Source organism: Cryptosporidium sp. chipmunk genotype I, assembly GCF_004936735.1.
Source record: "Cryptosporidium sp. chipmunk genotype I strain 37763 chromosome Unknown contig_30, whole genome shotgun sequence".
NCBI classification, from domain to species: domain Eukaryota; phylum Apicomplexa; class Conoidasida; order Eucoccidiorida; family Cryptosporidiidae; genus Cryptosporidium; species Cryptosporidium sp. chipmunk genotype I.
Window position 1 is genome coordinate 50,329 of NW_027125613.1, and position 13,945 is coordinate 64,273.

At 35.5% G+C, this 13,945-nt stretch overlaps 8 protein-coding genes across 8 annotated transcripts; 3 read left to right on the forward strand and 5 right to left on the reverse strand.

Moving 5' to 3' along the window:
• Positions 1-78: 78 nt before the first annotated feature.
• ELE39_002624 (uncharacterized protein) lies at positions 79-492 on the reverse strand (the record flags this gene model as incomplete). Its single annotated transcript, XM_067345728.1, has 1 exon — positions 79-492. The coding sequence occupies one exon, from the start codon at positions 490-492 to the stop codon at positions 79-81; it is 414 nt and encodes a 137-aa protein (XP_067200511.1).
• A 75-nt stretch (positions 493-567) lies between these two features.
• Positions 568-1,093, reverse strand: ELE39_002625 (kinase; the record flags this gene model as incomplete). Its single annotated transcript, XM_067345729.1, has 2 exons — positions 568-772; positions 927-1,093. 2 exons carry the CDS (start codon positions 1,091-1,093, stop codon positions 568-570), a joined length of 372 nt encoding a protein of 123 aa, XP_067200512.1.
• Positions 1,094-1,435: 342 nt separating this feature from the next.
• ELE39_002626 (apicomplexan conserved protein) lies at positions 1,436-3,334 on the forward strand (the record flags this gene model as incomplete). The annotated part of the gene is made up of 1 exon (XM_067345730.1): positions 1,436-3,334. The coding sequence occupies one exon, from the start codon at positions 1,436-1,438 to the stop codon at positions 3,332-3,334; it is 1,899 nt and encodes a 632-aa protein (XP_067200513.1).
• Positions 3,335-3,508: 174 nt separating this feature from the next.
• On the forward strand, positions 3,509-4,439 carry ELE39_002627 (ragulator complex LAMTOR3-A-like; the record flags this gene model as incomplete). Its single annotated transcript, XM_067345731.1, has 5 exons — positions 3,509-3,609; positions 3,771-3,829; positions 3,896-4,017; positions 4,105-4,186; positions 4,357-4,439. The coding sequence occupies 5 exons, from the start codon at positions 3,509-3,511 to the stop codon at positions 4,437-4,439; spliced, it is 447 nt and encodes a 148-aa protein (XP_067200514.1).
• Positions 4,440-4,990: 551 nt separating this feature from the next.
• On the forward strand, positions 4,991-6,145 carry ELE39_002628 (Sec14d domain containing; the record flags this gene model as incomplete). Its single annotated transcript, XM_067345732.1, has 1 exon — positions 4,991-6,145. One exon carries the CDS (start codon positions 4,991-4,993, stop codon positions 6,143-6,145), a length of 1,155 nt encoding a protein of 384 aa, XP_067200515.1.
• A 203-nt stretch (positions 6,146-6,348) lies between these two features.
• On the reverse strand, positions 6,349-7,293 carry ELE39_002629 (uncharacterized protein; the record flags this gene model as incomplete). The annotated part of the gene is made up of 1 exon (XM_067345733.1): positions 6,349-7,293. One exon carries the CDS (start codon positions 7,291-7,293, stop codon positions 6,349-6,351), a length of 945 nt encoding a protein of 314 aa, XP_067200516.1.
• Positions 7,294-7,764: 471 nt separating this feature from the next.
• Positions 7,765-10,926, reverse strand: ELE39_002631 (Prp16p pre-mRNA splicing family SFII helicase; the record flags this gene model as incomplete). The annotated part of the gene is made up of 1 exon (XM_067345735.1): positions 7,765-10,926. The coding sequence occupies one exon, from the start codon at positions 10,924-10,926 to the stop codon at positions 7,765-7,767; it is 3,162 nt and encodes a 1,053-aa protein (XP_067200518.1).
• A 303-nt stretch (positions 10,927-11,229) lies between these two features.
• ELE39_002632 (cyclin) lies at positions 11,230-13,218 on the reverse strand (the record flags this gene model as incomplete). Its single annotated transcript, XM_067345736.1, has 1 exon — positions 11,230-13,218. One exon carries the CDS (start codon positions 13,216-13,218, stop codon positions 11,230-11,232), a length of 1,989 nt encoding a protein of 662 aa, XP_067200519.1.
• Between the last annotated feature and the right edge of the window lie 727 nt (positions 13,219-13,945).

Genomic DNA, 13,945 nt, shown 5'->3' on the forward strand with positions numbered 1-13,945 from the left:
CTAAGGCTTTTGTAGCGTAAAACTTCCTCCCAGTTTCCGATATTCCAACTTCTCCGTAAATCTTAGATTATGGGGTAATTAGTAATAACGTTCTAATAGGCAAAGTAAGCTCAGAGCTAAACTCACCATCTTTGCTGCGAACCTCATGTCTTCATTTGCAACTTGTGGAGGCTTGTCAGAACCCTCTGTATCATTCTTTGACTTGGATCCCTTCTTTTTCTTCGATTCAGTCTTTACTTCTTCCTTCTCCTCGGGAATACCAATTGCTTGATTAATCGTTTTCTTTCTCTTTGGAGGTTTTAGACCTCTAGATTTAAAAAATCTGTCCCTAGAATCATCCCATTGCTTTTGAATCCAATTTTGGAATTCCTGATCTCGTTGAACCTGCATTTTGAGTAAATGTATCCAAGGTGCATCTAACCTGTGAAGATCAGGGGGTAAAGACTTTTTGTCCCACCTAAAAAGCAAAGTTGCTGACCTTAAATTTCTCATACTCTCTTGAATTGCCTTCTTCTTATTCTATTAGTTAGATAGAATTGAATCATAGATTATCAAGTAATGAAAAATTTAATTTTCTTTAAACGTTACCTCCAAATGAATTTTAACATTTTGAGCGTTTTCCAAAAAAACATTGGGATCTTCCAAGTTATTTGGATTCAGATCTTTTATGTCCATCTCTTTCAAGTCCTCCATCTGCTGAGACTCCATAATTTCCTGCAAACTCTCTTCTATCTGTCTATCACATATATTTATTTGAGAATCCAAATTTTCCCTATAATTAGTTAAAAAAAAAAAAAAAGTAAATAATATTACAAGAAAATCTGGTACCCCGTTAATCGCCCAGACATTTAATTTCTATATAATGTAAATAATACATGTCATTATCTCAAGCAACTACCGGAAAAAAAGGATTAAATTCGACTTACAGTTCCTCTTTCAAACTCTCCATGGAAGAATTTACGTCATTTTTCAAGAGCCAAGATTCACTATAATAAGAATTCCCCCTAAGCCTTTCGACTGGAATCCATCCTACATCCCATACAATTTTTGTGCCATAAACTCCATAATAAATAGATTCATCTATAGAACCCATTTTTCTTGCATGCAACTATCCCAGATTTTTAATTATAAAAAGCAACTAAAATCTTTCACAAATGAACAAAACTCCAAATCTTAACTCATTCAATACTCGTCCCTACTACTTATTTAATCCTCTAACTTCTTCCCTTGACAACTTTATTATCTTTAATAATATTAAGGTGGGGCCTGCTTTGGGCGGTCATATTTTTGGCGCTACTGGGATTAAATAATTTAAACGGTATATATAATGAGAATAGGAGTAAAGTTAGAAAGAAAATCAATAATTAAAATAGTAGTTTAGGCAGGAAGAAGATTGATTTTTCTTATCAAGGTCAGAATTGCTTGCGAAACTAGAATGGTGGAAGGCCTGCTAGAGTTCGATTACTTGAGATATAAGGACGGTCCAGATGTACCAGTTGTGGAAAATCCGCATTATTTTGCCTTGATTAGATTTCTAGGGTTAATTAGTAACACCAGCATGGCAATAGAGTGGACATTTGAGGATATTCAAGCCATGTTTGAAAATGAGGAGCTAACTGAATACTCAAGGAATCTTCATTTGAAACTACTAGGGCTTTTAGGAAAGAGGTTTCCTCCTCATGTTACATTGGAAAAGAATTTGACCAAGTTTTTGGATGAAAGGCCTATAGATGTTAACGTAATATTTTGGGATAAAATTGGTTTAAATGCTGATAATCCAAGTGAAGATTTGGAAAAAGATTTTAATAAACATCAAGCAGGCCAAGATTCTGAAATAGCTGGCTCAGAAGAAGTTGATGAACTAAGAAATGAAAGCTCTGACGTATATAAGGAAGAAATTGAGCTTTCAGAGGTTCAACTGTACAATCCATATAGAGACAATGAATATAAGAATGTACAGAGTTATGAAAGATTGAGAACTATTAGAATATTGCTAAACACTTGCATTCAAGAAAGTAAACAGTTGAGGAATATCTTTCAAGGAATGGAGAATTACTCTATGAAGTGCAAAACTGTGAAGCCAGGAGAATGCTTTTTTGGACTTTCCCCTCCATATATTGGTGATGATCAACTAGGGCATCATTATTGGTATATTAATCCTCCAAATGATGATGTCATTTTTAAATTATACAGGGAATCATCTTCTACCGGTGAGTTAACACTTCTTTCAGATAATTCAGATACGTTGTGTAGTACATTCAAGACTTTTCTAAATAGTGAAGGTTTGTATGAAATTGGTCAGAAACTAGAAATTAAGTACAATGCACTAATTGTTGCTGAAAAGGCTAAATTAAGGAAGATCAGACAAATGAGATCTATTCGAAACCAGCTTGAATCATCCTGGGGTAATTGTGCTCCTACTGATGAAATGCTTAGTGGAGGAAGAACAAAAAGAAAAGCTGCAATGAACATTGACTATTCCTATTCGAAGAGTGAGAATGCTACAAGAAGATCTTCTAGGATCAATAAAAACGGTTTTGATTCTGACTCATTAAATTATGAACATAGCTCCACACTTAATAATATTGTTAAAGACAGAAGTGATAGACTTGCTTTGAGAAATGCAAAGAAACAGCAAATTGAAGAATCTGAGAAAGACCAAGATGAATTCAGTGAAGAAAATTCTCAAACATATTGCTCTAAACCTGAAAACAATCAAAACCAAGGTGATGACAACTCCGTCATCTCGAGCCAAACTCCTATCTTGCCTGCTATAGTTCGTTTGGAAAATAAGAGCCATATTGCTCGGCCTTCTAGTTACACCTCTAACTCATCTAACCAAAGCAATATCAACTTAAGTACCCTAACAAATGCTGAAACTTTATTAGGCGCCCAGAACCACAATTCTGCTCATATACAATCAATGGCTCTGGCGCCAAAGCATGCAGGCATGCAATTATCTTCAGGAGTTATTCCCACAGCCTCATATTCATCACAGAACTTTTCTTCGAATCTGCCCGCATTTAATTTGACCCAGGTACACAAAATGTCACAGATTTCCCAAATTTCTCAGATTTCTCAGGTACCTCAAATGCCACAAATCTCCCAAGTCGCACAGATTCCCCAAATTTCACAATTCCCACAAGTTTCCCAGGTATCACGAATTCCGCAAATTGCTCAATTGACACAGATCACTCAAATCCCAAATCTTCAAACATATAACTCACTTCCAAATAATCCCTTAGTTACCTCGAACGGAAACATGCAGACGGTTACAAACTTTCCCAATCCAGGTACATCCAATATTCAATCTGAACGATATAACGAGAATTAACTCTTTTGTTTGATTCTTGTTCTTAATTAATTTCTTGTATATATTTTATTTCTTTCGACTAGTCTAATTAATATAAAAATAATTATGATTTTTTATTTGTTTTGGCGCGTACTTTCCTTTCAATTTATTTAATAGAAAAATTCATAATGTAGAATTTAAATAGACTCCTCAAGTATGGGTATTTCGGACATTATTACAAGTAGTGAGGACTCTTATGAAGACTTCAGCTTTAATTTTGAGCAGCTAATTTCTCTGCTAAACTCCATAATTGAGAGGTAAGTTCAATTAATAATGTATTGGAAAGGTCCAATAAAGGAAGGGGGGTTGGAAGAGGGAGGAAGGAAGAGAAAATATAAGAGATAGAGGTGGATGAAACCGAAAATGTGAAGAATTTGTATGAGCAAAAATAACTCATGTCTTTTCTTTTGTTATTTAGAAAAAAAGGTCTTGAATCAATTTGTGTGACAGACCACGATGGCGTTGTAGTGCTTAAAGGTAAGTAATTGTTTAAAATAATGAAAAGATTTTTATATGCTGGTCACTTTCCACGTGTTTTTTTAGCCTCAAACTCTTCATCTGGCTCTAAATCTGTTTTTATAAATCCATTTATTCCAGTTGTTTTTGCTAGCTTAATTTCCTCTTGTGAAAAACTGGAAGAATTTGGTAGAGCTTCATTTGTTATTGTAAGTTACCTTAAGCATATTTAAAAGCATAACTCAACAGCAATTAATTTGTTAATGCCGTACTGACTTTTTTTTTTGTTCTTCTAGATTCGAACCAATAAAGACTCAACCTTCCAAATCAACTTTCATCCCTTAATTATACATATTGTTACAAACTCTCAGTATGAAGGTAAGATATTTTTGTACTACTATTATGGAGCTCTTAATTATATAATTTTGTAATATTTATTAAATGTCTAGCCATTATATAAAAAAGACCTCCAAACTTTTGTAGTAGACTTTAAATTCAATATTAATTAAAACCTGCATTAACCTTTAAATTTGCAAATGTATTTATAGGAGAAGTTTTGGAATTAATTCCTCATTTGGAGAAACTTCTATTTGGTGTAAGAAGAATTGCAACCTCAATAATTAACCCTTAAAAGGAAATTATATAGCTTCCATTATCAATATTAATATTAATATTAAAGAAACACATTCATCTCCTCCTAAAATGGGAAAATCCAACTATATAACAGTGAATATGAAATAACTATCATAAAATACATGCATTTTCTACTCTAAATTCCCAAATAGCTTTACAATTTACTAATTCTCTCTTGAAAAACTTGTTAATTATTCAAAATTGCCAAACGCGTGTGTGTGTAGGCGTGCATATAAATTTGCCATTAATTTCTGCCTTAAATTTAATATATTTTATAATTAATAAAAATTCACTAATTACCCGCCTTTACGTTGCCAGAATTTGGCAACAGATATCCCAGAGATCCTTGCATAATTTTAAAAATAAAATTAATGAAACCAGATAAACAATAATAGGATGGTAACATTTTCACAATGAAAATAATAAGCTGAGCAATTGGTGGATTTATTTCTTTGTTGACACTAATTTTAAACCTAAAAGGTTATGTCTTGGCAAATGGAATATTTAGGCAATTCAAGTTTAAAATCTGCAAAAAGCAAGAAAAAAAAGATGTCTAACAAGAGTATGATTGATGAATATGAACTTACTTTATCGCCACCATATAATGAGAGCTCTTCCAATAAAATTTACACTTACGGGTACGAGGCGGAAACAAGCGTTTATTTAAATAACATTACATCTATGAAGAAAAAGGATGAGCATGCTAATTCACATATACAAAAGGTTAAAGCAAGGGCTAAAACAGTGAAAGAGATCAAACAACTAAAAAATATGAGTGAAAAGTTGCAAAGATCTTCATACAAATTCAGTCCAATAGATAATACAATAGATAAAGAATTGACTAGATCCTGCTGGACAAGAGAAGAAATTGCATTATTTTGCCTGAGAAGTATGAATAATAATGTAAAGAAAGCGGTAAAGTCATATAAATGCTTCACAACAATGATGTGTAAATTTAATTCCAAGAATGGAAATGAAATTGATATTTATAATCCTACAATATTATCACAGCTACGTACTGGAAAGGTGGTAATATTTGATAAATTAGATCTCCATGGTAGAATTCTGGTAATAGTGAACCTCCACCATCATGATCCTAGACTACAAACAGTTGATGATTTAATACTTTTATTTGTTTTTGTTTTAGAGCTAATAATGATAGAGAATCCACATGAATATGCAGCGGAAAGAAATGGACTAAGTGTTCTGATTAATGCCTCAAAAATTGGATTTAGTGATTTTAGAATAGAATATTGTATTAAAATTATTCAATTACTCAAGAAGAATTTTCCAATTAAAATGGGTCAAATTTTAATTTTCAAACCAAATAGATTAATTAAGCTTTCAATAAAGTTAGTATTACTTACAAAAAAGAGTGTAAAAAGAAGAATTCAAATAATTAACAAAGTATTTGAGCCACTTGATTCAATTACAGACTTTGACGCTCTTTCTCATTTCATTGATAGAAATTATATTCCAAAAGAACTTGGTGGAAAGCATGACTTTGATTCTGACAATTTTTGGGAACTCAGGTATCAAGGCCATATGCTTGCTGAGTTATTTCAAAAGCGCAGAGCTTCGACTAAAATTCAAGAGCCGACAAAAATGCTCACAAATAAGAAGATACAAAATGACAGAAAAGATAAAGGTAAAAAAAAAACAGAAAAGATGAAAAAACGTCCATCAATGAAAAGGACAGACTAATACTATCAAACTTTTACTATACTCGAACAAGCTTTGATATAAATTAACTTGATAAATGAATGCTTTGTTTTAATCATACCAAAGTGCAAATATTTAAATTTTATTTTTTTTTCAGTTTTAATGTAACTCAGCTAATGTTTTTTTTTTGGCGGGCACAAGTCAGTTTAGTTACATGCAATTGGTAAATAGTAATGCATGCACCGTCAATTTTTTTTAATTTTTATTGCCCAATTATTACAGTCAAAGTATGTTTCTATTATGGCCACATCATCACCAAACTTACAATCTCTTTCACCTCTTGTGTTTTCTTTATATCTTTCAATGCCTTGGTTACAAATTTCCACAATCTCTTGTTCCTCAAATAAGTGGTAGTACCTCTGCAATGCAATTAAGTATTTTTCTGGAGAAACTCTGACTATATTTCCGGGGCTTCCCGCCCCTTTTGGGTGATTATTTTCTTCTTTGACTTGATCAATTGTGCACTCTTGTATGTTTTCTGCAACGTCACCTTTTGCATACTTTTTTTGAAAATGCCAAGGCACCATAGTGTCTTTGCTAGAAAAATTGCGTGATCCAACTGTTCCTTTCTTTTGTTCAAAAGCCCATACGTAAATTAAGAGAGTTCCGTTTCTTCTGAGACACCTAATTAGCTCACTGACTGCTTGAATTCTACGCTCGGGAGTGGAAAGATGATGCAAAACTGCAATGCAGATAATCCCATCAAAAGTCGCAGACCTTACATTAAGTCTCATACAATCATCAACAAATACCTGTAAGTCAGGATTCCTTGCTATAGCTGATCCTAAAAGTGACTTACACCGATCCGTACCCATAAAAAAAACCTTTGAATCTTTAATACAGTCCATAAACCTCCCATTTCCACATCCAACATCCAATAATAGCGAACCTGGCTCAAAAGATGAAACAAAATCTTTCACTTTTGGCCAGGGAATGCCTCTTGTATGAGAAAAATGCTCCGCCATTGTCTCGTAAATCTCATGTACATATTTACTTTCCAATTCATCGCACTTCTCCTTCAAGATGTTTCCTTTCTCGTCCAGCATCTCTGGTATTGAAGAAGTTAGTGGCTTGCACTCTTTGTCTGAAGGCTTAATGTTGTAAATAACCTTATTATTACTTCTCCCCATTTAAACTCAATCCTCTATTCTATTTCAAGACCTGTATGCAAAGGAAAAAGTTTTTTTACTCCAACCTACGCTTAAATGATGCTAGCAATAATTTATTTCCACGTAACCTTTCTATTTCATGCGACTTATATTGCAACCATAATACCTACCAAGACTAATATTTTTCTATTATTTTTTCCTCAAACTTCCCGCCCAATTTATGTTTGACCTTTACTAGCATATTTTATCGCCTTAAATTTCTACCTTTTAAAATAATTTTGATTTAGAAAAACCCGCCTGAACTACTAATACAAAAACTGTCAACGTATATAAATTGCATGTATGCATGTAATGTGGAAAATTAATGAAGGTAGAATGGGAAATTGGGATAGAGGAAAGTAATTCAAATAAGTTATAATAGACATCAATTTTATAATTTTTTATATAGTAAAAAAAGTATAATCTCTAATTATGGCCCTTGAACTAATTTTTTTAGTCACCAAAACTAAATGAAAGTGCATGCTTGTTGTTTCTGTTTTTGATCTTTCTTGAAACCCTGTCGAAAACCTCTTGCTGTGAGCTATCAAAAATTGAAAAGCTTTGTGCGCCTTCCCTAGACTCATTTTCAACGGAAGCATTCTTAAGATCCTCTGGCTCTTCTAATTCAGGTTTTTGAAAATTAATTTGCGAGGAATTGTTCAAAGAAGACAAGCCCTCCTTATTCGAGTCGTAAACATTTAACTTAAAAATATGAGGTGCATAGAAATTGAGCCACTCAGGTTCTATAGCAGAGACTGTATTCATATACTCCTTAGAAGTGATAATTACTTCATGGTAAACTAAATAGTCTGGATTTACTCCAGAAAGGAAGAGCGAGCTAGATGGGTGAATATAAGCTGGAACAGAAGTTGAAAGATTCACATACTGTCCAATTGCTCGTATTTTCGCGGAATTATGAAAATACCCACTGCAAAATGCTTTTCTAAGGTTGTCCCAACACAAGGGATTTGGTTTCCAGTCAATCCTCGGAATAGTCTCCATGCTCATTGTGTTTGAGTAAATCTCAACAATCTGTTTAAATACCTCCTCAACACGTAATAATGCTTTCTGATGTAAAAAATGTCTTTCTGACCACCTTACATGTGACCCATGTCTTTTCCATTGGATGAAAATGTTCAAAAGAGTTAAATGATCGCTTTCTGGGATTGAAAACTTCTCCCTAGAAGTGTCAGCCTCCTCAAGTCTGTCTTTAGGCCTATAGAAAATACTAGGAACTGTGAGCATTGCAACAACTACAATAACTTCCATCAAACAGTCCAATTTATTAGCTGTTAGCAAGACTTTTGATAATGGAGGATCTAAGGGGAATCTGGCCATTTGTCTCCCAAGATCAGTTAAAGATCCATTATCATCTAAAGCTCCCAAAGACCAGAGTTGATATAAAGATGTTGAAATAGAAGAGGACGAGGGGGGATCTATAAATGGAAAAGAGAAAACATCTTCAGACCCCAGTGATTTTAATAATAACACGACATTAGACAAATTCGTCCTTTGGATCTCTGGAACACTATTTGGAAGCATATCTGCTAAGAATGTCTGTTCTGTATACATTCTGTAGCATATTCCAGAGGATACTCTTCCAGCTCTACCGCTTCTTTGAGATGCGTTAGCCTGACTAATTGGAGTAATTTGAAGAGAATCCATACCTATTTTTGGATTGTAGACTTTGACTTTGCATAGCCCACAATCTATAACATATCTAATGCCATCCAAAGTAAGGGAAGTCTCTGCTATATTAGTTGCTACAATTACTTTTCTATAAGGACTCGGCTTAAATATCTTTGCCTGCAAGTCTGAAGGTAACTGTGAATATATAGGTAAAATCAAAAGTGGATCGGCTCCATCAATCATTAGACTTTCCAATTTCTCTGATATAAGAATACATGTAGCTTCAATGTCTTCTTGGCCTGTCATAAATATCAAAATATCTCCATCTTTCTTTTGTTTATCTGGACTATCCTTGTTTTCTAAAAGATCTAATGGATTGGTACAGTGAATCTTCAAACACTGTCTCACTGCAGCATCAATGTAGTCATCCGGAAAATATCTCAAGTATTCAATTTCTACTGGGAAAGTTCGTCCAGGGATGTTAAATATTGGAGCATTACCGAAAAATGAAGAAAGTTTTTCAGAATCCATAGTAGCTGAGGTTACTATTAACCTGAAATCCCTTCTATTCGACAAAACACTTCTGAATATACCAAAAAGTACATCCGTATTTAGACTTCGTTCATGAGCTTCATCCATTATAACGGCACTATATCGCTCAAGTTCTGGATCATTCAGACTTTCCCTCATTAAAACGCCATCTGTCATATATTTAATAACAGTGGATTTGCTTGTAAAGTCTTCAAATCTAATGGTATATCCAACTTCTTCTCCCAAGTCCACGTCCATCTCGTCTGCAACTCTTTGTGCCACACTGACAGCAGCTACCCTTCTTGGCTGAGTACATCCAATAATCCCACGCTTACTGTAACCATATTCATGAAGGTATTGTGTTAATTGAGTAGTTTTTCCACTACCAGTTTCCCCAACAACTACAACTACCATGTGTTCTCCGATAAGCTTTAGAAGCGAATCTCTGACTTTATACACTGGAAGAGTTCGTCTCATTATTAGCATTTTTTGTCTAGAATCGTCTTCAGGGTTTAATAATAAATTTGAATCGGTACAGACCTTTTGACTATTTGCAGAAATATCTCTGTTTCTTCTAAATAAGTCACCAAAACTATGTTTGGAATTCTCGTTCTCACCTTCTCCAATTTCCTCTTGGAGACAAATAGAGCTATCCTCCAAAGAATGGGACTTATCTGAGGAAATGAGTGCTCCGATTTTAGAATTCTGCAATTCCCAAAATCTCTGTCTCATTTTAATTTTGTTTTCTTTCAGTCTTAAAGTTTTTAAAATAGAACTTCCAGTTCTGGCCAACTTCGCAATATCACTGGTTTTATCCTTGACAATACTGACTTCATCGTTTTCAGTCTCTTGATTTCCTCTAAAAGATTCCAACTGAGATCTGATAGTGCTCAACTCCCAAGATTTAAGAAACTTAGGGTAAGTTCTGTCTAGAATAATGTGAATCTTTTTGTTATTCTTTTCATCAAACTCCAAATCACTTAAAAATAGGGTATCCTTTCTTTCTATAATATCAGAATTTAGGCCAATCCCTGATCCTCCAAGCCTACTCAGCTCCCATCTTTCATTGTCTATATTACCTTGAATCCTTTTCTGGCTGATCCTTCTTCGTTTTGAAAGCTTTCCCTGTCCTTGCAGGCTTTCTGTTGGGTGTTTATAAACCTCAGAAACTCCCTTTCCATATAACAACAGCCCAGAATCAAAGCCAAGATGGTCATTCAGAGAGGTAGAACTACCATCCTCGTATGAGTCGTACCAAATTCTATCTTGTTGAGAGGATTCTTGAAGTTGTTGACTCCGCTCCCCCTTCCTATAAATTGTTTGCATAGATCCTTCAGGATTCCAGGGCTTTTCATGCACAGCATACCTACTTCTACCTCTCCGTGCTCTTCCTTGACCTCCACTACCTCCATCTCTACCTCCACATTCTCTATGTCCTCTCCCATCAGAAAACATCCAGCAGGATAAAGTGGAACTAATTTTCCGAAGAAAAAGATTCCACTTGGCTCTTTTTTGACAAAATTAAAATTTTTCAATTTTCAAATTCAATCACCTAATTAGCCATACATGATTTGTACTCCATAAGTTTAGGCGGGAAACTGATCAGGTTGCATGTATGACGGTGGCCTCGGAAAAAGCCAGTTGGCAAGAAAGGAGATAAAAAGAACTCAGTAAAAAGATTAAGGTTAAAAAAAGCTGGGGAAGGTCACAGAAAGAAAAAGGAGGAAATGCGAAAATAGATCATTATAAAACCTACTATTAAATAGGCCCTCCAAAAAGAGGAGAATTAGTTGCCGTGGAACAGGTCGTATATAGGTGTTGGTCATCACTAACTCTATTACTGACAAGATGCAAGTGATTACCAACAAAATGTCCATGGTTTTGTTGTTTCTGGAAGAGCTTCAAGGATACGGAATCCCTATTATAATCACCCGAACCATACTGAATCTCATTCTGCTCGCCTTCCGCGAGGACTCTCTTGCCTGAAAACCCACCAGAATTCTCCAAAAGTTGCATTCTAGCACCACTCCTACAGCCACTATTATTACTCACGTTAGTTCCATAAGCTGTAAAACCAGCCCCACCTCCCCCTCCACCTATAAACCTGCCCTTTCCTATACCCTGAACAAGCGCCTTATCATCCAGGTAACACCTGGACCCACCTAGAGAATAAAACAATTGAGAACATTGAAAGGTACCGGGTGACCCACTTACTGAACCCAGACTCGAATGTGGGGAAACCGGGATCGAACTGGGCGATGATAACGAAAATTGCGTCATTATATTTGACTGACTCATCCTTGAGTGCATAGCAATCAAGTTAGAAACCCACAATCCACTCAGCAACTTATCCGGAATTACGTGATGCTTATGAATCAGAATAACTCCTGAACATGTATCGTCCAGTGGCATCCCCGCAGTAATGCCCGCCTTCGCTCCGACATACTTGGCGCCGGTGCCGCTGTTCTCCAATGCCTGGATGCTTTCCATTGACATGGAGATCACTCTTCGAACTAGAGGATCGAGGTACGGCATGAAGGGCCTAATCCCAGTATCGTAATCAAGTAGACACAAACTGTTATAGAGGATGTTTTGATGAGATGGGAACTGGAGGATCGGATCGTAACTTATGAGAATGTTTATAAGAACACAGGCCGCGATCCTGCTGCCTGGGACTAATAAGTTAAGTCCCGAGTACAAAGCAAGTTCGTGGGCAAACATAATCTTTTCAAATAAATAGGCGTAGTTGATCTTCTCACGGATTCCAAGGACTGCCTGTCCTACTGTTGTGCTGAGTCCAATTTTATTGGCCCAACAGGCTCCCTTCTTACAACAGAGAATTTCGTCAGGATGGTCGGATTCTATGTTCATATTAGTAGAACCTCCATCCGCCGCTTCACCACCACCAGTGTTAACTATATTCTGGGGAAAATTCTCTTTGTTCTGGGATCCAAAAGGCCAAGAAGAGCTAGGAAGAACTTCTGATAAGGAGCTATGGAGGGAGTCCACCAAGTGTTTAAGTCTTGAGAGGTAATGTAAGGTCATGTGAGCTGGAGTCTTATTTAATAAAGAAGGACCTCCGTATCTGGATGTCTGAACCAGTAGTTGAATCTGCATCTCAACAATATCCCTGCTTGAACGAATTATTCCGCTACTCTGAACAAATCTATGTAGAGGAGGCAATCCAGGACAGTGTTTGCGATCGTGACACTCTCCTAAGCACTCTCCCAAGGATGCTGCTGTAACTACTGCTGCTGCAAAAGTTGCTGCGAGAGAGCTTCTATCAAGCTTTCTTCTGGAAACTGGGTCTCTCTCTAGGCAAAACATGTATTGATCTATTAGGCTCGTAGCGATATGGAACGTACTCTTTTCCCAGGCAAGTCTATGAGCTACATCACTAATCCAGCTCATAACGAGCTGTCTCTGATCAAGCTGTAGAAAGCATCCTGAAGTTGTATAGACGCTGTGGTGTACTTGAGCAAGTCTTTCCCTTCTATATAAGTCTTCCCAATCCATGAGGCTCATTGTTAGTGACTCTTTTGGAAGTATATCTTGAAATCTCCCAGAAATCATCCATCTTCTACACGTTGAAAATGACTTTGAGCCTCCCACATTGTTGCTACTACTCATAGAGCTAGAACTAGAATTCTGAACATTCATCTGAGCCTTTTCTGTTGTTACACCAATATTCTGGTTCACACCTCCAATACATTCATTCTGACCAAACGTACTTTTATCCTCTATCATCTTTAAACTATTTGAAATCCAGCTCTAGAGGTACCAGCTCTCTAGTGGTAATTCAAATATCGACCAAGGCACTCTTCAATTTCATAAAAAATCTAACTCTTATATAACACCCCCTAGTTCCAAATCCCTACCTCTTCCTTTTATTTTCTTCTTCTAATAGATACTATAGTCGAGGAAAAGCTTTATTTTTATTCATTGGTTTTCTTGTCTTCCAAAATTTTACTGGGCCGATTTTATATCTTTTATATCTTCCCTGGAGGGGCCCATTATTTTACTTTTACTCATTTCTCCCAGCTTAATTAATTTTTTTTTGGCGTCACATTGAAACACGTACGGATATACATGATATTTCCAACTCTTTTTTTCCTGATTTACCTCACTCCAATTTTATTTCAATTTACTTTCTGTGTCTCCTAGACACTAGTTTATTTCTTATGTCTTCTGCTATATATCCCAATTGATCCGCTCATCTCTCCCCTATTCTCCACACACTGTGCAGCTTTGAGACGGCACTTTTGGCGCCAAATTCTGAAATAGATACTGGCTATATAAAAAATTTAGTATTTGGAGAATATATATTTCTTGGTTAAAATTTAGTAATCTACAGATTTTCCTAGCAGTATAATCTAGTCGTGACGATAATAGTTTTGTATTTTGGGGGATTTTTCTGTGTTTTACTATAAATATAGTTGGTAATATTTCTTTGCTATGCAATTATATATATATA